The sequence below is a fragment of the Protopterus annectens genome, chromosome 1.part1 (genome assembly GCF_019279795.1).
Source record: "Protopterus annectens isolate FY-2018-M chromosome 1.part1, PAN1.0, whole genome shotgun sequence".
Classification (NCBI taxonomy): domain Eukaryota; kingdom Metazoa; phylum Chordata; order Ceratodontiformes; family Protopteridae; genus Protopterus; species Protopterus annectens.
In genome coordinates, this window is record NC_056726.1 from 1,704,195,031 (window position 1) to 1,704,221,700 (window position 26,670).

Below are 26,670 nucleotides of genomic sequence, written 5' to 3' on the forward strand. Positions count from 1 at the left end.
AATCCTACGTTGACAACTGACAGCAAGCAATACTTTGGCAAAATACTTTATTCACCCTACTACCTGTTACCTTAGGAGTCCCTCAGGCATCCATACTTGGACCTCTTCTCTTCTCAATATTTATTAATGACCTTCATCTAGCTATCCCACAATACAATATGCTGATGACTCAACACTATTATGTTCAGCTACATCATCCCATGACCTTCAAACTCTCACCCAAAAAGTATTCAACATAGTTGAATAATGGTTCACTCAGCATTGCCTTCTCTTGAACCCTAAAAATACCAAACTCCTCCTCTTCAGTCCTACTCATAAGTCCTCTCCTCTTCAATTCTCAGTAGCATCTACCAATGATACTATTATATCTCCTGACTCTACCACCAAACTACTCGGTGCCACCATCGACAATAATCTGAGCCTTGACATCCACATCAATAATACCATAAAGGCTGTTAATAAAAAAATTGGTACCCTCTATAGGATAAAACCCTTCCTTTCCCCCACTGCTAAAACTACTGTTGCCCACACACATTTGATCTCTACACTCCTTTATGCCTCTCCCATTTTTACTAATTTCTCCAAGAATAACCTCAACAAATTGGAAATGGCCTCTAATAACATTGCACGATTTGCTACAGGCAACCCATTCCGAACCCATCATTGCATAAACTTAAAATAGCTAAGATGGTTAGAACTACAACACCTGATTAAATTTCACTAATTCACCCTTGCCCACAACATTATTTATAAACCTTCTAATACTCCAAGTTTATCTACCCTAATCACCCCCTATACAAATCTGAAGTCCTTATGCTCATCTCATAAACTACTAGTCCACACCACTAAACCTAATAACAGAGCTGGGGATTCCCTCTTCTCTAATTCTGTAGGTAAATCCTGGAATCTTCTCCCTTGTGACCTCTCCTCACTCACCTCAGTATCTCTCTTTAAAAAGAGACTTAAACTTCTCCTCAAAACTCACTAGCTATGCCCCTGTTCAAAACCAAACTAGTCATCTACCTCGACTAGTTTAACTAAATTATCCAGTGCTTACTATCCTCTGCTACTTTTTCCATCTTATCATATTTTTCTCATCTACCCTTTTTCATTTGTTACATCCTCTTTATACATTCTCTTCTTAAATAACTCCTTTGCTATTTTTATTAGTAATTTGATACTTTTTTTTCTGTGTTGTTTGAACTTGTACTGTATTTTGACCATGTCTTGGAGCTTATCTCCCTGGGCCTCTACTGAAAAAGGACATGTATCCAGCTGGACTAGCCCGATCAACAAATGTAAAATAAAATAAATAAATAAATAAATAAATAAATAATATATTGTGTTCAGGATAGCAGTTCAGTTAAGGTTAGTTAGTTCATTCAACTTGTCATTACAGAGAAGATTAAGCTACAATAGAGACACCCAAGTCCAAATACAGAAGGCAGGTCAAATATATAGACTATTTTAGTTTATGTTGTTCAGGACAGTCAGAATATGATGTGCAGTAACTATGGATACTAATCAGCACCCCAGCATTTCTACAGATTGTTATCGTTTATCAGCACTATTAATGAAGACAGAATATTGATATTGTGAACATCCAATAAAGCCTTACTGAATGAATTACAGCATTTGGAGAAATCATTCTGAAAAGTACACAAGACTTGGCCCATAAAGGAGAGAATGGTACCTATTCAGCACAGGTTTGGGTAATTAACAGATAAAGACTTTCATTTCAGTCTCACTTCAGTTGATTCCAGTGAATTCCAGTACAGTACAGTCTTATCAATTGCTTTGACGGCCATCCTTGACTGATAAAGGTGAGCTTCTGAAGAACTAGATCTAAAGCTGTATGACTTCTAAGCTCATCAAGGTGTGGAAGAAGAATTTCTCAATTCCATGACTTCAAAATCAAGTTTCTCATTTTCATGCCGTTAATGGTATTTCTGGGCAATCTGGATAATGTATCTTCAAGATAAATAAGTCTGCCTTTTATTTTGATAATATTGAAATTATACTTTTGCAATCTGAGCATCATGCGTTGCAATCTGGCAGGAGATGTATGAATTGGCCTTCTCAAAATAGTGACTAGAGGTTGGTGATCTGTTTCAATCTGATAGGTCTACCATAAATATAATCATGGAACTTCGAACATGCAAACACAATTGCCTACAGCTCTTTATCTATCCATGCATACTGCATTTCAGTTTAGGTTAGAGTTCTGTATGCATAGGCTACTGGTCTACTCTCTTGAAGAATGACTGCACCTAGACCAAACTTTGAAGCATCGCAAAATAGAATAACTGGTTTGTAAACATCATAATATCTGACAGTTGGTGGACTGTTAATTCTGTTTCAGGACATCAAATGCTCTTTGGTGTTGTTGTAACCATGACCAAGATACATCTTTGCATGTCAGCGCTCTAAGTGGTACTGAAAGTTGGCTCAAATCTGGAATGAACTTGCCTAGATAGTTAACCATGCCAAGAAAATGTTGTAAGGCTTGAACATTATCTGGATCTGACATCTCAAGAATTGCTATTTGCTTTGAAGGATCTGGTCATAAGCCTGAACTGGTAAATAAATGACCAACATAAGTATCTTCTTGTAGCCTGAATTTGCACTTCTGAGGATTCAGCTTAAGATTCACTTAATGTGTTCTTTCCAGAAGTTTTTTGAGGTTTCTGTCATGCTCAGCTTCACCATTACCTCCTACTAGAATATCATCTACTATAATAGCACATGGATACTCAGAAAAAAATTTACTCCACTGCATGCTGAAAGACTTCACTGGTAGAATTTATCTCAAATGGCATTCTCAGAAATTTGTACCTGCCAAAAAGAGTACTGAATGTGGTTACCAATGAAGATTTTCGGTCAAACGGAATTTGCCAAAATGAACTCTTTGCATCCAAGACAGAAAAAACAGTGCCATTTGGCATAAGACCAGTGACTTATTTAACTGTGTGCATTGGTTGAGGAGTTTTTTTTCAGCGCTTTGTTCAAATCTTGTGGATCAGTACATATTCTGATATCATCTAAGCTTTTCTTATGAGCCATGATCATGGAAGATACCCATTCAGTTGGTTCTTCAACTGAACAAATTACACCTTGCTGCACAATTTTATCTAGCTCAGCCTTGACTCTATTCTGCATATCTAATGGAACTTTCTGGGCTTGTCTGACAACTGGGATGACTTCAGGGTCTGACTTCATAGAGTACACTACTGGGAGTTTGCCTAGTTTGTCTTCGAAAAGATCAGCAAACGTAGAAAAAATAGACTGGGTAAAATTAGAACAGTGGTCTTTTAAGCTTACATGGTGCACTTCCTTATTAAATGAAAGCAGTCCCATTTTCAAACTGTCTCTGAGGACTAATAATGACTGTAAGCGCCTTTTGACCATATAAAATTGCAAGTCATAGCTGATCCTAGCAAAGTAACATGAAACCACTACTGAACCTTCACTTTGAATTTCTTCACCACCATAAGTAGCAAGCTTAGCACACTTTGCCAAATCAAGCTTATCACCAGCATATACTCTAACAAATGTTTCTGCTGACATAACATTGAACTTTGAACCTGTGCCAACTTTGAGCTGTATGGGTTTCCCATTTATCTGAACAGTACAAAATACTTCATTATTTGCCATAAATCTACTGCACTGACTGTTTCATTAAGCACATCCACAACATCAACATAAAAAGTATGGTCACAACTTTCTAATTGATCAACTTGTCTCTTTGAATGTTCTCTTTTAATAAAAGAATGCCCCTTGTTTGATTTACAAAACCTTTTGAAATGATTCCACTTATTGCATTTTTGGCATTGCTGACCAAAAGCTAAGCACTTTTCTCTTTTGGGTTCATGATTTGCACCATAATTATGATAGTTGACTATGAAACTGTGTAGAGACACATTCATTGAGTTTGCTGAGTAACGCTTGTGATTCACTGAGACTGTACACACTCTGGAATTTGCTAGAAAGATAAGAGTTTCCCAATGACTGTTGCAGGGCTTGCAGTTGTTGCCATGTGCTTGGGCCTGTTTCTTTTAACCATGTGCTGCATACTATCAACATGAGCACTAGAAGATACTTGAAGCATGCACTTCTCATTAGTAATCATATCTGTGTGCTTTTCTGTGAGCTCATTAATCTGACAAATCTCAATGGCCTTATTCATAGTTAAATCACTGTCACAAAGAAAAATCTTTCTCACAGTATCATCTTTAATATCACACACAAGTCTGTATTTTATTAACTCATCCTTTAAATCACCAAATCTGCATGTTTTAGCTTTGTTTCTCAAATCAGTTATATATGCTCCAAATGTTTCACCAGGCTTTTGATCTCTTTTCGAAACTAAGTGCCTTTCCATTGTAATATTCATTTGGGGGTTATACATTTCTCTAAATTTACATTTCAAGCACTCAAGGTCTTCCATTGACTCAGCCAGTACAACTATATGACAGTTTTCCCCGTCCCCTGCAAATACAACAGGTACATACACAAATGAAAACTCTCTATGTCTTCTGAACCAGCTAAATTAAGCAAAATAAATGCCTATGTACAGTCAACATTATCAGAAAATGCAACTTATATGAAAATATTGTACACTTCCTCAAACACTGTCTGGTTCTCTGCAATAATATTATCAAAAGCAAGTGGAGCTGGTCTACAAAATCCTTCAGCCATGCCAAGAAAGTATGCCCAAGCATACTGAGAAAATGTCCCTTGTAATTACGTATGAACATGCACACACAGCCAGTACTTGTAATAACATTCAAAGGCACAATAAACTCTTTGAAATACTGTACTTTGTGAAATATGCTTTGAAATGGCTGCATTTTGTGAAATAACTATACTATAATACTGCACAAATATGCAGACTCTATATATTTTAGATATCTTGAATAGCTTTAATTAATGTGAAAAAGTAGCTCAGAGTGAAAAAATGGAGATGTGTTTCTTATTTTAAGTTCAGAGGTTAGTGCTAAGCTAACTGCCCTAAACCTAGCCAATTATCCCTTGTGAGACTCAAACCCTGCACCTTGTGATTGTAAGGCAAGCACCTTAACCATTAGGCTACCCTTCCAACCCCTTTTACACATTTTCATAGGTTCATAGGTTGGTACTAAGCTATTAGCCCTAGGGCCTATACAAGCCTAACTATAACAATTCCCTGGATATTTCTTCCCACAATATTTATTTCTCTGGACCCCTGTCTTTGTGATTCAGACTTTATTTCAAACATTTTCTTTAGTTAGTTTGAATATTTTTCAGTATGTTGCAGGTTTGGACATTTTGTTTACTTAAAAATTTGTTTAGAGCATTCTGAGTGTTTTGTTTTATATCTTGTGACTAAGAAACCATTTAAGCAAGCTTTGATATCTAAAATATGTTTCTGACCTTCTTTTGCTAGTTATACATGCAGTACGGATGACTCATTCCTTTATATTCCTCCACCATTAACTGAGTGTCTTCTGGTTTTGATTCTGGATTTCTGGATCCTACTCTGACAACATGTCACTCGTCTTGGTTTGCTACTGAAGACAAACAGGTGGGATAGTTCGTTTATATGCTTTATTTTGTAGAAACACATCAGGATGGATACAGCAGTACAAAATATAAACAGATTAACTGACAGACTACACAGATATATGTGCTTACATCTCAACAGCTTACTACAAAATGGCAGTCAGGCTCGCAAGTGCTCAGTATTAATACCCTTATGCAAGTTCCTGGAAAGCTTCTTAAAGGTCTGCATACATATTGACCTACTATCTCTTAAGTCTTGTTGTGCTGCTATATCACAACATCATTTCTGATTTTTGTTTACATTTTTTGCAGAATAATGCATTAGCTGTATATAAATGTTATTACAGTGAAACCTCAGCAACCAGGCAGGTGCCTGAAAAATATATGACTATATGTCAACAGTGGTAAGATTTGGGTGCAGTCATACCTGGATCATTGTTATATATTGTTGCATTGCATTCACAGCTATAATGTGTTGTTCCATTTATGATAAATGGAAGACATTCTTCATCCAAATGACAGGAATTCTCACACTGTAAGTACACTACAAAAGACAAAAACATGAAGAAAATAAGGTTTCAGAAAATAAAAGTGTGTTGCAAACATATTTTTTACAGAATCACAGAAGGTTTGATAGTCTTCCTGACCAAGGAAGCAAATTGCACATTAGGCATTTGGTCATGTTCAGGTACATAGAAATGTCTAATATCATCTGTGTTGTATCACTTTTTTCCCATAGACTTTGCTGTATTCCAGGAAATGGTAAACATGTTATGAGGTCGATAACACTAAAATCCTTCTATTGTTAGCAAATATATATATATATATATATATATATATATATATATATATATATATATATATATCTGTATATGTGAGTGTGTGTGTGTGTGTGTATGTACATATATATATATATATATATATATATATATATATATATATATATATATATATATATATCGTTATTTTTTATTTATTTAACATTTGTTTACCAGGAAAGTCCAACTGTGAAACAGCCTATTTTCAACAGAGGCCCGGGGAGAAATGTTCCAGATGCATGTCTTTGGAATGTGGACCAGCTGTAACAACGCTTCACTTTTTTATATACAATAATGACAAAAAGCCAGTAAATAGTACAATTGGCTTGTTCTTCCAATCAGTCAGCATGTAAGGTGATCAGGCAGTAAGAATGAAAGAATGAAGTGCGCTATTTACTAAGCTTTTCACCATTGCTGGTTTATAATAAAGAATCAATATTACAACAGAACACACGGTAGCTGTCCCACACTACAACACACATACGATTATCACACCATTCATGAATGCATTTATTCATTGGGAAAGAACAATTCTAGTTCAAAGATAAACTATTTTTAGCAGAGCACAATTTCTACATCTGCACTCTTGTACTAGCATGCCAATTGTGCTGATTGTTGCAAGCATTGTTTTTGGAGTTCCAATAAAAAAACAAAGAAACAAAAACAACTGGTAAAGCAGTAGAACAGTGAACAATAATACAGTTCATTCATTCATCCATTCCTGATTATTTGTATGCCCATTAGCTGGGCTAACTGCCCACAGGTAGCACTTCAATTGTAAGCAGCATTAAGCAAGCTGCTAAATAAATAAGTCAAAAAATGCCAATAAATTAAAGTTCAAAGTTCCATACTCAAAGATAAAACAAAGGGGAGAGGGTGGCAAAAGCCCAACATCAGAGATATTTTTTTTAAATATTGTGCTAATTCACTTAACAAGGTAAACGAACAGCACTTTTACAAACTCTAACATCAAGCACTATTGACTCTTTGAAATTATCAGTGATTTACTTGAAAATTTAAAGAAAATGTATGAATTAGAATAATTAACCAAACATAAGAAAAATATGCATGACCATGCCCCTTATTTCTGTCAGTCAGAAATGGAATGGTCACACCTGCACAGTTCTGCCCCAGGGCGATCATTCTTTACTACAGTCACATTTATTTATAAATCTGCGATAAGTTGTAAGGAGAAAATATACTGTTGGAGAATTATTAAGGAAAGCAAATGTATTATCAAAAAAGAAGAAAAATAAAATAAATAGAAAAGAAAAGCTGAAAAGAATAATCTAACTAAATATAAAATACTTTAGAGACAGGTTAAATCAAGTTTAGGATGGGCAGAGGATTGACCTAAAGCACAAATGATGGGAAAAGTAGTCTCTGTTCTTTTGAAGTGAGGGAGGCATGATGACGGTAAGCATAGTCTTGACACAGTTGGCAGTATACTGACACTAGAAGTAAAATAATTTGAATCTTGCAGAGAGGTCTTATCCTTCCAAAGTATGACTTTCTGTTTAAACACTTTATGTGAACGCTTTAGGGAAAACATGAGCCTGTACATTTTAACTATAAAAGAGATTAAATAAATTTGTGGCTGACTGAAAACTCATAATGAGAGTATTCTTGAATATCTGTCAATTAGAGGATTAACAGAATTAAGTTTTAGCCTAGCTTCATTTCTTAGGAATGATTAAAATAGATTGTTACTTTAACAAATTCTAATGCCTACTTGTAAGGATGCAATTATTGTTCCAGTCTACAAGAGTAACAAAAACAAGTGTGGTCTTTTAGGCTAACGTGTCTTCTGTATAGTATCCAATAGTATTGAGAAAGTAGTATGTAATGTGGTAGCTAACCAGCTACACAATGGCAGGAAAAGTAAAATTATATAGTTTGCTTTTAAAGAGAGATTGTCAACTACCATAAAAATACCCATGGATAAAGGTCTTAGCTTTTAAACTCGATGTGATCTTAGAGAAGTAATATTTAATCTAGCAGTTAACTACTAGCATGGTGGTGGAAAAAGTAATACTAAACAATGAGCATTTAGAAACAGATGTTCTGTTACCAGGGAAAATTTCCAAAGACAAAGATATGACATACCAGGTCGATGTGGTCTGTGTAGATCTGAATAATGTGCCTTAATATTGTTAATCATGTGGGGTTCATAGATTCTTTGATAAGTACTAGGCTAACTGCCCATGCAGGCCATTTTAAGCCTAGCTAATTTCCCATTTTTATGCTCAAAATAACATATTCCACTTGGATATTGATTGATCTTGCCTATCCCATAGTTGACTGTTTTCTACTACCTCTAATGAGAATAACTGGGATCATACTATAGATAATTTGAGGGGACTCATGGATGAGATAAAACAATTAGGAGCTGTCTCTATCCATCAGTAGTGCAGGGAGCAGTCCTGGCATAAATTTTCTGTTTCCTTTCCATTGATCAAAGTTGCGCTTGAAAATGGACAGGGATAAACTTTGTTTCACGTGGATTGGGAGTCTGTTTAACTACAGTGCTATCCTCTGTGAGATATACCTGCTGATACAAACTGTTCTGTTGATGTTGCAGAAGAGGTTTAGATCCATAGACCAAGCATTTCTGATACCACTTGACTTGCTAATGTATGGTAAATTCATCAGTAATGGGTCAGAGGATGCTTTCTATGCCAGACACAGGTACTTCTTAAATTGTTGAGGATTTATTCTGAAATTTGGTTGTCAGAAAAAAAGAAACACAGCATGCCTACAGCTTGTGAGGTTTGCTTTTATTGGCCTGAATGTACCCATAAAGATGTAAATAGTCATAGGCATTCAGAAGCCATGTAGTTGGAACACTGTTATGTCCTTAAGAGGTCCTGGAGTAAAGGGGAGCAAACTGTGCTGAGTGGAACACTGCTCCTTGAAGGGGCAGGGGTATTATTATAAAGTAGAGTAAAACAGTAAACCCTTAACTTTTCTGTGTCACTTTTATTTCAGCTGCAGCTCTGAAGCGCTGTCTTTTATGGGAGGTGACAGCACTTAATTAACCTAATGAATAACCTCATCAGTGTTCCCAGACTTTACAGCATTTAAAGCTTCTTATCTTACTTAACTTACAATAGCCGTGGTGGTGCAGCGGTAGTGTTGTTGCCTCACAGCAAGAGGTTCTCGCGTTTGATTCTCGGCTGGAGTGTGGGGAGTTCCTTCTGTGTGGAGTCTGCATGTCGTCCCTGAGGGCATTTGAAAGACATGCATAAATGGGCGTGCCTTCACTGAAGGTTGAACGTTGAGCTGGCACCTTGGCATTCGTGAAAATCTACTTTCAATCATTAGCAGACTGGAGTTCTGCTGTGGCGACTCCTAACCGGGAAAAGCCGAAAAACAACAACATCTTACTTAACTTACAATGGCAAGTAAAAGTTGTAAATCCTGAACCACAAAACCTGAATATAATGATACTATAAACAGATTGCTAATTTGGGGGGAGGGGGATTATAGTACGAACAGAGTTAATCCATAGAGTCAGATAAAATAGTTATTATTGTAAATATTTTTGTTTGCTTGCTTTTGTTTATCGGTATGCATGAACTTTCTATTGAAGAAACTTCAGACTGAATGTGGCAAAGCGTGTACTTACAGTGGATTGTGTACATAAAACCCTCTACATCCATTCCAAATAAAGGAAAACATACATTTTGTGTATGTGATAAACCTTTCAAGATTTCCTGAGCACTTAGCAAGCTGGTTCTGATTAGTGTCCCTTTCACAGCTCTCTGTTTATATTACTGCTTGCAGTGTTACATTGTCCCAGTAACACTGCAATACTTTGTGACTTTATTTACACAAAAGCACATTTTGTAAATGATATATAAATTACTTCTAACCTATGCCTTTTTGGCCAGACTCCAACTTCCTTTGCTAAGCTAGTAAAAAGCAGAGTAATTTAACACCTTTTAAAAAATGCTGCCTCCCCATGCTTCTGTATCCTCTTATTGTCTTGCCCCATTTGATGACATAAGCAGGCATCTAATATACTAGCATGTCATACAGCACACCTAAAAAAATAAGTAAACAGTCATTCTATTTCTTTGAAGTAAAAGGAATGTGTATGTGCACGCACATGTGCAGGAGTGTGTTTGCTTCCATAAGAGTGTGTGTGTGTGTGTGTGTGTGTGTGTGTGTGTGTGTGTGTGTGTGTGTGTGTGTGTGTGTGTGTGTGTGTGTGTGGTATGTCTGTGACTGTGTTTAAAGGTATATTAAAAGCTCCATTACCTGACAACACAGAGGTTCCCACAGTGACCATGTGAAGTAATGGCATGAGCACTCCCCCTTCCAAACACACAGTTTATGTCACCATATAACAAACTATTATTAACACTTTAATATACTTCATAGTGTTGTGCTTTTCAGCAAATTTTATAGGTGTTTGAATTCGAACAGTAGAACATCCAAAAGTTCAAAAAAGCTGCCTAAGGAGAAAATTAATTGACAAAGCTCAAAGCACAACACACTTAATTATTCACAATATTTCAAGATACCCTCCACACTGACAGCCATACAGAGCAGCACATCTGCAGACTGTATAACCCTGTCACCCCAAACCAAAGCCTAAATGCAATCATAACATTAAACATAATGACATTTAAGGAATCCATGCCTAAAGCAAGAGCTAAGGTGAATTCAGTTACTAGTGTAGTCCTGTTCATCAGGTATGAAGGATACCCAGCATGCGTGGGGCATCTAAATTCCTTTTTACTGTATTTTATTGCTATTAATTAATCTGCATGGGTAACTGGTTTGTTTGCAGTTAAAAGCATTCTGTAGAGTCTCCTTGCTCCTTTATCTATTTAAAAACTTCCATTCTGTGGTTCACTGCTGTGATAAACATTTCTGTAGTGTTTAGTGTCTAAAAGAGTGTAGGCTAATAGCTGTTGGTGTCTTGTTGTTATACTTGGTGGCTTTGCAGTTGCTCACCCCTACTGTAAATTTGATCTGGGACACTCTTCCCAGTCTAGTGTCATTAGCTCATTCTACTTAATAAAGGCAGAACATCTGAGAAGGACAACCCACTTTGTTTCTTTCCTTCTGTTCCTCCTTTCTCCCTATCTTTAAAAAAATAAAATAAAATTGCCTGAATCTCCTTGTGTTCTGACTGTGATTCGCACACATTTTGGAAATATAGAGTATATTTTAGTCAGTTATTAAAACAGTATTTGCCTTAATATTGCTACATCTCAAGTGCTCTAGGTTGCACTGCATCTGAATTGTTTGTGTGTTTTAGCTGCTTTTCTGTATATATAGACATCTCTGTATATGTAGACTAGACACTTATTCTACTGTATTACTGCCTCTTAAATCATTTTTCGGTTGTGCACTTGCCTTGCTTCATTTAAAAAGTTTTAACTTGCTAATTGTGTAGAGTTTTAATTGCATCTACTGTTTAGGGCTATACACTCAAGTGTGTTAGTCTTTTCTGTGTTTATTTGCTGTATTATTGCATTGTTTAGCCTGTTTTAACCAAGAAAAAAGAACAAAAAAACAAAAAATGCTATCTTGTTTGCTTGTTTCCTGCCTCTCCTAGCTAGTATAGTTCAGATCCCAGGCTTTGCTGGTCTCAGGACTTTATTTTCTGTGTTCAGAGCTATCCAGACCTTGCTGTGGTAGAGGGAAGTCCTACTGCTTACCAGTGGGAGTGGTGAGCATTGTACTGCCTAACACTAGAGGAGTGGTTTCCAGCTCTGAAATTGTAATTTTATTAGCTTTTTTGGACTGATTTCTATCCCTTTCAACTTTCTGGCTTAAAAACGCATGTGTTTGTGCATTTTTCACATCATGCAGCACCGCGCGGCTATGGTTAAAGTATTCCAGATGCCAGAAAGTCTGCTCTTCAAATATTCCCTTAGAACTAGCTGGTTTCTCAGGAGTAGCATTAAAATCTGAACCCCTGTGACTAGCACTTGCTCTAGAACCTGCTGGAAAGCACTAGGAAGCCTTAAACTGATACAAGCACTCAACTTTCCTTGTCAATAAAGAGAAATTAATTGTATGCACTAAACAGCCTCTAATTGCAAAGTACCTTGCAAAGGTATGGGAAAATAGCTCTTGTACTTTACAAGAAAAGCACCTAAACAGGCATGTTCAAGGGTCAGCTTCCAGTAATTTCTCCTGTCCACCTGGTGAATCTGGGCATACTGGGGCAATGCAGTAACTGCCTCATGTACAAAGACAATCCTCTCCACCTACCACCCAACACTACAACCTGTGAGAGATACACTTACATAGCCAAACTGGAAGCAAAGCTCTCTCCAGCGAAGATTGTGCTAGACAGTCAAGAGGAGAAGGTTAACACCTGCACTACACCTCAAGGAACACATACCCCTTCAAAATCCACACCATCAACACCCACACATAGCAACACTAAACCCATATATGATGAGGCCCTTAACATTAACCTGCCCAAGCAACAAAGACCTCCGAAGCTGAAACGCAAACACTAGTCACAACCAAAGTGGCACTTAGCTCACAACACCAGTGTGCCACCCAACAACAGCCCCTAAGGCAAGACAACATACCTAACACTTTAGTCATAGGGGATTCTATAGTCAGGCACACTGATGTCCCACTCACCAGGCTGAACAAGGAGAAAATTACAGTCAGCCACCTGTCAGGTGCCAGGATCCGCCACATAATGCATGCACTCAAGTCACTCCACAACAAGTACAGATATGACTCTGTCATTGTCCATGTTGGAGTGAATGACTTGAGACTTACCTCCCTGGACTACATGAAAAGAGACATGGAAGAGCTTTCGGGTCATGTGGCCCAGGCAGGTATGACCCTAGCCCTGAGTAGCATCCTGCCTTCGCCCAGAATGATACCACAGTACAATGACAAAATGATTGACTTCAACTATTGGCTAAGCTTCTGGTGTCATTCAAAGGGGATCCTGTATCTGTCTGCCTGGGAAGACATGATCGATAAACCATGATGTTTTGCTAGAGATGGTCTGCCCCTGTCACACCTGGGATTCAGGTTACTGGGTAAAGCTCTTGCCACCCCTATAGTGCCTTTTTTATGAAAGGTTCAAAGGACAAAGCCACCACCGTAACAGATACAAGCATGCAAAATCTGAAGGTAATGCTACTCAATGCTAGAAGTCTAAACCTCAAAATGCACTCTCTTGAGACACTCCTAAAAATGGAGAACATTGATATCTGTGCAGTAACTGAGACCTGGTTCAAGGCTCCAGACAGCACCCCTGCAATACCAGGCTACAACTCTTACCACACTTTTTGGCCACCAAACCAAGACCGAAACATTAAAGGTGGAGGAGTGTCCATATTCACCAAGGATATTCACACCTCCAGAATAGTTGCCCAACACAATGCATCTGAAATTCTCCAGGTGCAACTAACACTAGGTAAGACTGCAATCCAAAATTGTAGCTTGCTACAGATCCCCCACCATGCCCCAAGATTCTCACTACACCTTTCTAAACATACTGGAAAATATTAAGATACAACAAAATACCCTAATACTGGGTGATTTCAACTACCCTGCCATTAACTGGGAAAACTACTCGTGTACCAACACCTTTTCCCAGCGGTTCTTGGAATTCATAAATTCCAACTCCCTGGATCAACTAATCCATTGTCCCAACAGGGCCTCCAATATCCTAGACCTGGTCATTACCAACATGGGAGATAGATGCTCCACACCAGTGGTCACCCCCTCATTGGTCAGGTCTGACCATAAGCAAATCACCCTTGACATCCACATCCCACCCCCACCCCCCAGTAAGGAAACCTCCATAAAAAAAAACTTCTGAAAAGCCAACTTCCTGCTACTCAAGTCAGAAGTGACAAACTTCATGACACCCAGGCAGATGGGATCTGAAAGTTCGACTGCTGAATCCTACACTAGGGCATTGTACGAGCACATCCACTTGTGCATGAATTGTGCCATCCCAAATAGAACCAAGCCACTCTCCTCTAAAAAGCGAAGCCAATCTGGTGGTCCCCTGCCATAAACAAACTATACAACATAAGGAAGAAACTGTTGCAGAAAAGAGGAAAATCCCAGGATGCAAAAAGCTCCCTTACCAGCCTCAGTAAGAAGCTGAGATCCCTCATAAAATCCTCCAAAGATAGTTACGAAAATAAAATTGCCAAAGATTCCAAAGACAACCACAAAGCATTCTATAGTTATGTCAAGAGTCTAAATGGCAATGCTCAGATCTGCTCTGAGCTACAACATAATGGCATTAAATATACTGATCCCAAGGATATTGCCAATATCCTGGCAGATCGATTTAGTGCCAACTTCACCCCCCTCTCACCCCATAAAGGGCCCATCTCAATACCAAAAGATTGCCAAATTCCAGTAATCACGGCCACACAGGTAGAAACTGCACTCTCCAAAGCTATGAATACAGCATCCATGGGACCAGATGACATCCTGGGCTGTGTATTACATGAACTACAAAATGAACTGGTACCTCACCTAAGTGTCATGTTTAATCACAGCCTCATGTCAGGCTTTGTGCTCACTGAGTGGCACACAGCTACAGTTATCCCACTCCACAAGGGGGGATCCAACTTGGATCCCGGGAACTACCGTCCTATCAGTCTGATGAGCCTGATCTGCAAGTGCATGGAATGCATTATCATGGAACTTATAAACAAAGACATTGGCAACTTTCAAACACTAGACCCCACACAGTTTGGGTTCGTGAAGGGCCAATCTTGTCTCCTGAACCTGACTGACATCTTCAAGTCTGTCTTCAGAGCTGTGGATGAGGGTAAGGTGGTCCACACAGCCTATATGGACTTCACCAAGGCCTTCGACACCATCCCCCACTCTGGAATCATAGACAAACTTACTAAGCTGGCATAAATCTGTACGTCACTCGGTGGGTTGACAATTGGCTTACTGACAGAACCCACACTGTAAAAGTAGCCAACTCCAAATCCAACTCCAGACAAGTGAAAAGTGGAGTACCTCAGGGTTCAGTCCTGGGACCTCTCTTGTTTGGCATCTACTTCTCTGAAGTACAGGCCAACACTAAGGGATTCTGGCTAACAAAGTTCACAGATGACTTCAAACTGGGAGCCTTTATTGAATCCCCAAATTGTGTGGATATTTTACAAAAGGGTCTTACAGAAACAGATGCTTGGTGCCAGAGCCATGGGCTCAGGCTTAATGCCAAGAAATGTATAGTTATCCCCTTTGGGAAAAAACATTTACCCATGAATTACCACATAGGTGGCAGCACACTAAACACCGAAAGTGTGATGAGAGACTTAGGGACACAGGTGGACAGTGGTCTCACCTTCGATAACCACATAGCCACAACAGTCAGGAAATCCTTCTATGTGGCACACCTCATCACTAAGGGCTTTTCATCCAGAAAAAAGGAGGTCATTATCCCACTGTACTCATCCCTCATTAGACCCATTATAGAGTACAATGCCCTGTTTGGTATGTACCTCACAAGACATCTGCAACTACTGGAAAGGCTGCAGAAATACCTCACTAAAAGAATCACAGGCCTAAAGCAGATGCCGTATGCTGACTGTCTAAAAAAACTCCAGCTATACTCAGTGGCATATCATCTACTCAGAGGCGATCTCTGCTTAACATATAAGGCCATGTCAAACCCTGAGCTGTTGGACATGCTCCACTTAAAAAATCCCAATCCCTCAGAGCCACATGCTCTAGGAATCTAAACCTTGTCATCACAATGAACAAAACATGCTGGAGGGATAGGTTCCTGACCCAGAGACTCTGCATACTCTGGAATAGACTGCCCATACATGTCAAGCAGAGTGTCTCCTTGGCCCTCTTCAAAAGGAATCTTGACGACTGGATGGGAGATAGGAAATTCACCCTGGGGTTCACGTCAGTTACCCTGCTAGACAGGTGTCCAGGGAAGTAAATATTGTGGGAAGAAATATCCAGGGAATTGTTATGTCTAGGCTTGTATAGTCCCAAGAGCCGATAGCCTAGTAGCAACCTATGAACCGATGAACCTTACAGCTATATGAAGATATGATTCTGCTGACCATGGAATGGAGGCTGCATGCTAAATATATATGCATGATCAGATTATAAATGTAAGTTTTGATAAACTACATAATCAAAATAATAGCACAAGGTGAAGGTGTATTGGTTATAATGTTAGGCAAATTTAAACTCGGCTAGGAAGTATGCAGCAAGTAATACTTTCTATAGAATGGATCACCAGGAAGCATTCATGTGATCTGATCCAATACTAATTTATTCATGTTAATGGTATAAAATCAATGGTGCTGGATCAGTCAGGGGCCAGCCTATGTATTGGTATATTTAACATGTCTATACACTAAGATACTGAAAATATAAACTATACCAAAGGTACATAATAACAAGGGCAAACATTTTTTAAGCACAATGTGGAGTCTGACAACTAACAAATGAGGAAGCAGCACTGTCTAGAGCCACTACTACATCTAAACACTAATTACCATACTGTAAAATCTATACAAACTCATTCAGAATTATCGGTCACAATGTACTCTATATTGTTCATAGGTATATACTAGGCATGCGGTCCAGAACACCATTAATGAGCCTAGATCAAATTTTAAATTGTCACAAAACAATGCCTGAATAAGTGGCTTGTACAAGATCACACAGTAGGCAAATAAAGACAGAAGGAATTGAACTCAGTTCTTCAGGAAGGAGCTTGTTAACAGTTCATGACCCTAATCATCTATGCCAACTACCAGTTAATAAATTACTAGCTATCTACCTTATATTTGTAGCAATAATCTATTGTAAATTAACACTGGACTGCTGCACTGATTAATCCATTGAACCATGTATATATCAAAGTATAATTACAGAGAAAATATTTGTTAATGAAAACAATGTTTCATCACCATGGTGAAAATGTTGCTTACTCTCATATCTGAATTTTGTAACAAAGAAATCTTTCACTTATTCCATGTTTAAATGCATACATAAGTCATTCTCCAAAATATGCAAATGCTACTATCATTGAAAAAGAACATATAAACTTTTTCCCCTGTGGGATACTCCCCCCACACCCCTACTGCTTTAATTGACTATAGTAATGTCATAGTCAAACAGTTGTATATAAAGCCAACAAAAATGAAAAGCTGTCCATATTCCATGTCTGTAGCCCTCCACCAAAGAACCAATATGATCTAATTGCATCCAAACTACTTACATCTAAACTTGACAAACAGACACACAACAACTGTAGACAATATAAACGGGCTTAATTTGATCAATGAAAATGAAACTGAATGATCCACGCTGAATCTAGTACTGTTTGTGACCTTTGGACCTTGTAGTACAGTTAATCTTTTGACTACAGTGGCCTAGCTGTACTTTGTGGGAGAGGGGTTCAGTTTGGTCTGATCTAGCTAGAGTTACTGCCACAGGGCTCTGTTTAGGGCATTTTGACTGGATAATTTGAACTTTGGCTGGTTCTTGTTTCTCTCCTTAAATAGTCAGTGTTTGAATCAGTTTGATCTTGTTTGGTCAAAACTGCAGTGAGTTAGGCTTTCTGATCTTACTCTGCTGTTTTCCAAAAAACATGCTGTGAGACTATACAAGATAAGTGCTTATTTTTTCTGCTCTTCTGATTAACTAAAAACAATATTTGCTGCATGTCTCTTTAAACTGTGTAACTGTATTTTAGGCTTAGTGAACTGAATCCTTACCTCTGTTCTGATTTTTTCTCCCCACCTGCCCACCCAACTGTTTTTGTGGTCTTAAAGCTTGGTGGCTTTTGAGTTGCCAGCCTCTACTATAAATTTGATACTGGACACTCCTAGTCCCATTGCATCAGGTCATTCTATTGAATACAGTGAGATCACTTGTGAAGGCCCACCCAATGCATCAGCTCATTCTACTGAGTATATTGAGATCAGTTGTGAAGGCCCACCCTTTTAGCTTCTTTACCTTGAATTATCTTCTGTTTTCTCACTTTCTACTTAAAAAAGGGCCTCTTGCTACTTTATTTTGCTGCTTGCGCTTAGGTGTTCAATTGCATTTATTCTGCTGCATTTGTTGGTAGCCTGATTAAACTGTTCTGCAAAAGCGTTCGACACAATACCCCACTCGGGCATCATAGAAAAGCTCACCAGCTTAGATGTAAACCCATATGTCACAAGATGGGTTGCAAACTGGCTCAAGGACAGAACACACAGGGTTAGAGTTGCTGGTGCCATGTCAGACTCTAAGCCGGTCACGAGCGGTGTACCACAGGGCTCAGTCCTGGGCCCCCTCTTGTTCGGCATTTATTTTTCTGAAGTGCAGGCAAACATAGGGGGATTGTGGCTGACAAAATTTGCAGATGACTGTAAACTGGGCACCATAATTGACACTCCATCAGACACAGACATCCTCCAGAGAGGTCTCATAGAAATGGATAACTGGTGCCAGAGCCATGGCCTTAAGCTAAATGCCAAATAATGTATAGTCATACCCTTTGGGAAAAACAAGGTAACCCCTAATTACCACATAGGTGGTAATCCATTAAACACGGAAGAAGTTATCAGGGACCTGGGGACCCAAGTTGACAGTAACCTCTTTTGACACTCACATTGACAAAGTGGTTAGGAAGACCTTCTACATTGCCCACCTGATCATGAAGGGATTCACATCCAGATCAGGAGAGGTCATTGTACCCCTGTACTCTTCACTTATCAGACCAATGATTGAGTACAACGCCCATTCGAATGTACCTTACCCGACACCTGCAGCAGTTGGAAAGACCCCAAAAGTTCCTCACCAAAAGGATAAAGGGTCTCAAACATATGTCATACGATGCCCGACTGAAGAAACTCCAGCTCTATTCAGTCGCATACCGTCTGCTCAGAGGTGATCTGTGCCTGACATACAAGGCCATGTCCAACCCGGAATTAATGGACATGCTCCACCTCAAAAAATCCAAATCCACCAGAGCCACGAGAACAAGAGACTTAAACCTCAACACGGATATAAATAGGACGTGCTGGAGGGACAGATTCATCACCCAGAGACTTCCTACATTATGGAACAGAATCCCAGTCCATGTGAGGCAGAGCCCCTCATTGACTCTGTTCAAGAGAAATCTTGACGAGTGGATGGGAGATCGTAGGTTTACCCTGGGAATCATCTCTGTATCACTGCTGGACAGAGGCACAGCAAACTAATGGGTATAGTATTCTCATCCTAAGGGGTGGTGAAAGCCACACACACTCTGGCTAGGCTTATAAATGCCCTAGGGCAGATAGCCTAGTATGAACCTATGAACCTATGAATCTACCCTGTGCTAATTTCAAAGTTGCTGATAAAAGATACTAAACTAAGTGCCATTTTTCAATTTATTCTGATATATACTGCACTTGTATTTGATTAACTGTGCTACTTTATTAGCTGCATTACATCTGCACTGTATTTTTCACTGCCACTGCTATTCATTTATTTATTTGTTTGCATTTGTTTTCCAGGATAGTCCATTGGGCCTAGGAGCACCCATTTTTAGTGGAGACGCGGGGAGAAAAGTTCCACATATTACATATACATTGATGAGATAAAGTTACATAATGACAGTTAACAGATTCAAGTTACTAGAAAGCAACATTATAAAAAATACAAACGTAGCAATGATTTATATCTAGGTACAATATATGCATGTTGATATACAATTAGAATCAGGCTTTCCTTTCTTTAAATTTCAACTTATAGCTGAGGATATATAAAACTGAGATGGAGAAGAGTTAAATTAAGTGAAGATAGATAGATATGTCAAAGTGTTAAAGTTGTTAGAAGTTTCTAGTTTCATGTAGTGCTGGAAGAATTATTTGAGCATGTACAGAGCCATAGTTTGGAGAGGTATTCTTGCAGAGACTTTTTCAAAATGGTGTGGTTAGAAGTGGTTCTAATTGTTGTGGGTAAGGAATTCCACACCTTGGCTACAGCAATGGAGTAAAGGGCTTGACCAGCTGTAGGTTGCGCAATTCTACCTTTAGATGACATTCATTTTCTGATCTGAGGTATCTAGTGGGGTTGTAGGGGGACATTAGTGAGGTTAGGGATGGGCAATCTTTTGGATTAGTTATGATTTTATGTGCAGTGGTGAGTTGTATGTAAGTTAGGAAGTGAGATAGTTCGAGACAATTGAGTTTTTGAAGGGATATACAGTGATGGGAGGAATTTGTAGCATTGTTTTCAAACTTTGCTGCTTTATTTTAACAAGATTTTTGTTTTTTAGAGAGAGTTGAATGCCTGTGATCAGGGGCACACCATATAGTAGAGATGGTCAAAGAAAGGAGGATGCTAGCATTGTTTTGGCTGAGTGGATAAAGTAAGTTATGTGTCTGTAAAGCAGACTTAACTTTTGGTGGGTCTTTCTGATGTTGTTTAGGATAGGAAGATCAAAGGAGAGATTTTCATTAATAGTAATTCCAAGGAGTTTTGTGTGGGGCACTCCTTTGATGACAGTGCTGTTCTGAGACTGAATATTAAATGCTGACCTGTTTATGGGGTGGATATTTTAGGGGTAAATAGAAGAAGTTTGGTTTTGTTAGCATTTAGGGCTAGGTGATTGTTGTTCATCCCTGTTTATGTGGATGAGAAGGTGATTTGAGGTGGTAAGTTTTTGGAGTTCACTGGTAGAATAGGCAGAGCAGATGATGGTGGAATAATCTGCATATTGAATAAGTGAGGTTTGGGACATGGAATAGTGGAAGTCATTAACAAATATGCTGAAAAGGAGGGGCCCAAGTATAGAGCCTTGGAGAACTCCTGTTGATATCGGGAGATAAGGTGAGAAGTACTGGTTCCATTTTGTTGCTTGTTGTCTATTTCTAAGGTAGTTAGAGAACCAATCTAAGGTAGGGGTGAGCTTCCTAGGCTAGATAGCTTAAAGAATAGTAGGAGATGTGAGATGGTATCAAATTATTTTGATAGGTCGAGGAATAAAGAGGACACAATTTTCCCTGTGTCTCTTGCACAGTTACAGTGTCCAAGAATGATATAAGGGAAGTGGTGATACTGTGTCTAGGTCTGAAACCATGTTGGCTGGAGGACATGATTTTATCATCTAGGAGGTGTTTTCAGAGTTGATTGTGGACACATTTTTCTAGAATATTTGATAAAGTGGAAAGGATTGCTATAGGTCGGAAATTGGTGAATATAAGCTTTTTTCAAGATAGTGAGTACTTGTTCTTCCTGGAGAGATCTATTGATTAGTATGCTAACTGGATAAGCTCTAGACTTTGCTGACATCTGTAGGTATGTTGGGGTAGGTTATCAGGTGCATTAGTACATGGTTTGAGCTTAAGAAGTAGTTTCAAAATAGTTGAGGTAGGGATAAGGGAGAAGGTTAAGTTTAGCATGGCATTTATATTTGGTGAGCATGCTGTGATATTTATTTGAGGGAAGTTTCCTGTAAGTTTAACAACAGACACTAAAATGTGAGTTGAATATTGTGGCAGTTTCTGTGTGGGATTTATCTGGGTCAGGACAGGGGCTGTTATTAAATCATTTTGTTTATGGAATTTTTGGTTAGATAGAATTGTTTTTTGTCTTTTACTACTGCAGGTTTTGCTAGATTATGAAGTTGTTTGAATTGTAGGAGGTATTGGGGTTTTGTCTTTTGCTAATGCTTCCAACATTTGTCTCTTTTAGACATCATTTGTTTTGTGGGATGAGTAAGCCAGGTAGCATTGTTGTTTTTAATTCTTTTTTGCTGTATGGGGACTAGAATGTTTAGGAAATCTAAGAAGTTTGAATTAAAAAATTCAACAGCTTTGTCTAGTGAGAGGACTTTGCGAATGCTCCAGTTTACTTGTGCTAGGGTGTTATTTAAAGTAGATTGGTCAAAACTGGAGATATTTCTAGTTAGTCTGTACTAGTGTTGGCTTGGGGCTTGGATGGATTTATGTATTATGTATGCTGGGAGGTGATCACTTGTGGTTTGAGGTAGAGTCCCTGCTGAAGCTACTTTGTTTGGTGTGAGACTAGCATCCAGTCTATAATGGAGACACTAGTTGTTGTTTTGTTGGGTCTAATTACTTCATTGATAAGCTGAGTATAACTGAATAGATTTATATTTATTAAGGGTTGATCTTTTGTGACTTCTATCCAATCTATGTTGACATCCCCAAGGATAATTGTTTCATTAGTAAAGGTTTTTGAAGTCTAGGCGAGGATCTGTCCTAGCATGGGTATATTATTGTCTGGTGGGATATAGATTCCAAGGATTTAGAGCTTTTTTGCTGGTATTCAGTTTTAGGAAACCTACAACAATTTTGGCAGATGCTAATTGTGGGATGGGGTTGGAATATGGTACTAATGTGAAATGACTTGGGTAAATTAATGCAACACTTTCACCTTTTTATGGGGTCTGTTGTATCTTAAGCAGGAGTAGCCAGGTGGTAGAAACTCTGAGTTTTTTTTATATATGGTTTCAGTAAGGTTTCTGTGGTTGCTATTATATTTGGCCTACTGTGTGAAATCCAGGCATGGAAGTCTGGAATTGTATTCCTGATACTTTGCAGGTTAATGGTTGGTATGGTGAAAAATGTATTGGTTTGTTGGGTTGTAGGATTTAGGGTTGGTCCAGGGTTGGGGTGGATGTCCACGAATAGGGGGAGTTTTGCTTTATTGAGAGATATGTTTGTAGGGCTCTATATAAGAACATTGAAGTTTCACAACTTTGAATGTTCTAATATCGACCCCTATTCAGCGAACGCTGACAACATCGAACATGCAGAACAGCGAATTGTTTCCTAGAGAAAAAATTCACTGTTCCGAAACACATACACACAACACAAGCACACCAAACAAACAGCAATCCACACACATACACCTAAAACCTTGCATCTAACCCTACACTAAACTGTACATACACCACTAGCTATCCACTTACCTTAACCCAAACCCTAACCCTAAGGTCCATCACTATCGCACACTCACCTCACCCGCACCCTAACTCACCTAACCCGCCCTAACCCTCACATCCACACAGTCGCACACTTACCTGACCCGTGCCCTAACCCTAACTCACTTAACCCACCCTAACCCTCACGTCCACACAATCGCAGACTTACCTGAACCTGACTCGTAACTTTCCACCACAGTGTTGAAAATAGCGAAGTGACAGAAACGGACAACCAAATTCTTTCCCTAGGAAAAAAATTCGGTTTTCTGCAGCTTTGCTATTTTCAGCGTTCGCTGAATAGGGGTCGATATTAGAACGTTCGAAGTTGTGAAACTTCGATGTTCTAATATAGACCCATTTGTAGTTATTAGTTTTCCTTTAAGTATGGGATGTTTGTATATAGTTGTTAGTCTAAGTTTAGCAATGCTTCAGTTACTAGTTTAAATCTGGTAGCAGAGTGGTTGTGTAATACAATAAGTCCCGGGTGAATTAGGTGGTAGCTGGGTGTAGGTAGACTTATGGTTGAGGTGATAGGTAAAAGTTTTAAATTGTGGTGTATTGTGTGCATGGAAGTTAAGTGCAGAAGGGTAAGGAAAGCATAGGAGATTGGGACGATCAGTGGTGATGAGTGTGGACACATCGTTTGATGAGATAATGGATGAAATAAGATTAAAAAGTGTAAGTGGATTGCTGTTTGGAGGACAGGGCAAAGGAGAGGAGCCTGTCTAGGAATAAAAATTATCAAAACTGTAGTGGGTGAGAATGGGGGTAGGGTAGGGGAGTGGTGTGAGTCCAAGTGCAGCAAGGGCGAATGGAGTGTGCAGCACCTGGAGCTAGCAAAGTGATAGCAGAAATGAGCCTGCAGAATAAAAACTATCAATATCAGTGTAGACACTAACCAGATAAGTCAGAAAAGGAGGAAAATAGCATAGGGTGGCTTTACAATAAAAAAGAATTAAAGAAAGTACTTACACTAGCTTTTGAAAGTCAAATAAGAATTTCATGCATTAGTCTGTGAAAGTCCAAAGGAAACACCTGGTAGTAAGATAAAGAGTCAAAGGTATCCTTTTTTAGGGAATTATAAGGCCTGGGTCCAAATACACTTGCGAGGAACAGGGCTGCCAAACTGCAAGAAGTATTAAAGGGAGTCACTGTCACTGGAGGGAAGTCTGCTAGTCTGAAAGAAAGAGGGGGGACTACAAGAGAGGCATATGCATCTGTTGGCACTGGCTTAGAGAATGCTAGGACACTATACAAGTATTGACAATATAGCTGAATAAAGTATAAAGTAGCTTAAAAGTATAAAGTTTAGGAGCACGTTCACCATGAAAGAGGCACCTGCATTCATCACTTGTAAAGTAAAGTAGTGTCCTGTCAATGTTATAATAAATGCTGCTGCAGCACGACCCTCTGGAAGGCTGTCGAGGAGAGCACTTTCATTTTTTTTTTGGGGGGGGGCTGCCAACTGTATGAGGTCACTGTTTTTTCTAAAGGATAAAGACAAAATGGAAAAAGGTTAGGATCGGGGGGGTGAAGATAACCAGGATGAGATTTAAAACAAAGTAAAATAAGCACAAGGCTTTAATTTGTATAAAAAGAAACAAATGTAACAAAATCACAACAAAAACAGGTATACAATAAGAGTAGGGCACAGGAATTACACTAAAATAAGGATAATGATGTTAAAGACCTTAAAGACCTGTCACCCCTGGGCTTTCAGATATTGGCAAAGGCTCTTGCCACCCCCATAGTGCCTCTTTTAGGCAAGGCTCAAAAGACAAACCCACCTCCATAGGTATCACAAGGGATAAGAAACTAAGAGTAATGCTACTCAACGCCAGAAGTCTAAACCTCAAGATGCATGCACTCGAAACTCTCCTTAGCATGGAGAACATCGATATCTGTGCAGTAACAGAAAACTGGTTCAAGGCTCCCGAGAGCACCCCAGCACTACCAGGTTATACCTCATACCATGCTTTTTGGCCCCAAAACTTGGACAGAACCACAAAAGGAGGGGGAGTATCAATATTCATCAAAGATACCCACACCTCCAGGTTGGTGGCACAGCACAAAGCATCAAAAACTATCCATGTGCAACTAACAGTGGGTAAAACTGCCTTCCAGTTTATAGCCTGCTACAGACCACCCTCCCAAACCCAGGAACCCCACTCGGCCTTCCTGAGAACACTGGAAGATATGAAGGTCTCTCCAAACACCATTATATTGGGCGACTTCAACTACCCAAACATAGACTGGGAGCATTACTCTAGCTCCAACACCCTAGCCCAAAGGTTCCTAGAATTTATAAACTCAAATGCTATGGAACAACTTGTTACCACTCCGACAAGAGGGGAAAACATACTGGACCTGATCATCACCAACATGGGGACTCTATGCTCCAGACCAGAAGTGTATCCCTCACTGGTAAGATCAGACTATAAACTAATCTCACTGGATATTCACATCCCAACCCCACCCCCTGCCCAGAAAACCACAGTGAAAAACTTCTCTAAAGCAAATTTCACACTCCTCAAAACCGAGGTGGAATCCTTCAAAGCCCCCGGGCCTGTGGAAAATATGGCCCAGACCGCAGAATCCTTTATAAACGAATTCTATGAACACCTTCAGGAATTCATGGATCATTCAATCCCAAATAAAACCAAGACCCAATCCTCCAAAGGCAGAAGTCCTGTCTGGTGGACCCCAGCCATAAACAAACTATGCAATAGAAGGAGGAAGCTACTACATGATAGAGGAAAATCCCAAAAAGGGAAGGCATCTCTGATCAGTATTAGCAAAAAACTACGGGTAATCATAAAATCGTCTAAGGCCAGCTTAGAGAGAAAAATTGCACAGGACACTAAGGATAATCACAAGGCTTTCTTTAGTTATGTCAGGAACCTGGGTTGGAATTCCCAGATATGCTCAGAATTAGTCCAAAATGACAAAAAAATACACTGAACCCACAGACATTGCCAACATCCTAGCTGACAAGTTCAGCACAAACTTCTCCCCCCATCCCCACCAAAAGGGCAAATATCTATCCCAGCAGTGTGCTGCCCCCTGACATCTCAGATGCTCAGGTAAGAGCCGCCCTCTCCAAAGCAAAAAACACAGCATCAATGGGACCAGACGGTGTCCCGGGCTGCGTCCTACATGAACTCCAAGAAGAGCTAAACCCAAACATAAAACTACTGTTCAATCTCAGCCTTACTACAGGATATATACCCAAAGAGTGGTGTACAGCAACAGTGGTCCCTCTCCACAAAGGTGGCGCCTCAACAGATCCTGGAAACTATCGCCCCATAAGCCTGACTAGCTTGGTCTGCAAAGCTATGGAAAGGATCATCATGGACCTCATAAATAAAGATATTGGGG

General features: G+C 39.2%; 1 protein-coding gene across 1 annotated transcript in view; it reads right to left on the reverse strand.

Annotated features, from left to right (window-relative positions):
- LOC122811880 (uromodulin-like) overlaps positions 1–26,670 on the reverse strand; it is a 728,404-nt gene that overhangs the window by 692,147 nt on the left and 9,587 nt on the right. The window contains exon 2 of the mRNA XM_044084023.1: positions 5,969–6,085. Within this exon, the coding sequence (XP_043939958.1) occupies positions 5,969–6,085 (117 nt within the window). The remainder of the gene's footprint in view (positions 1–5,968; positions 6,086–26,670) is intronic.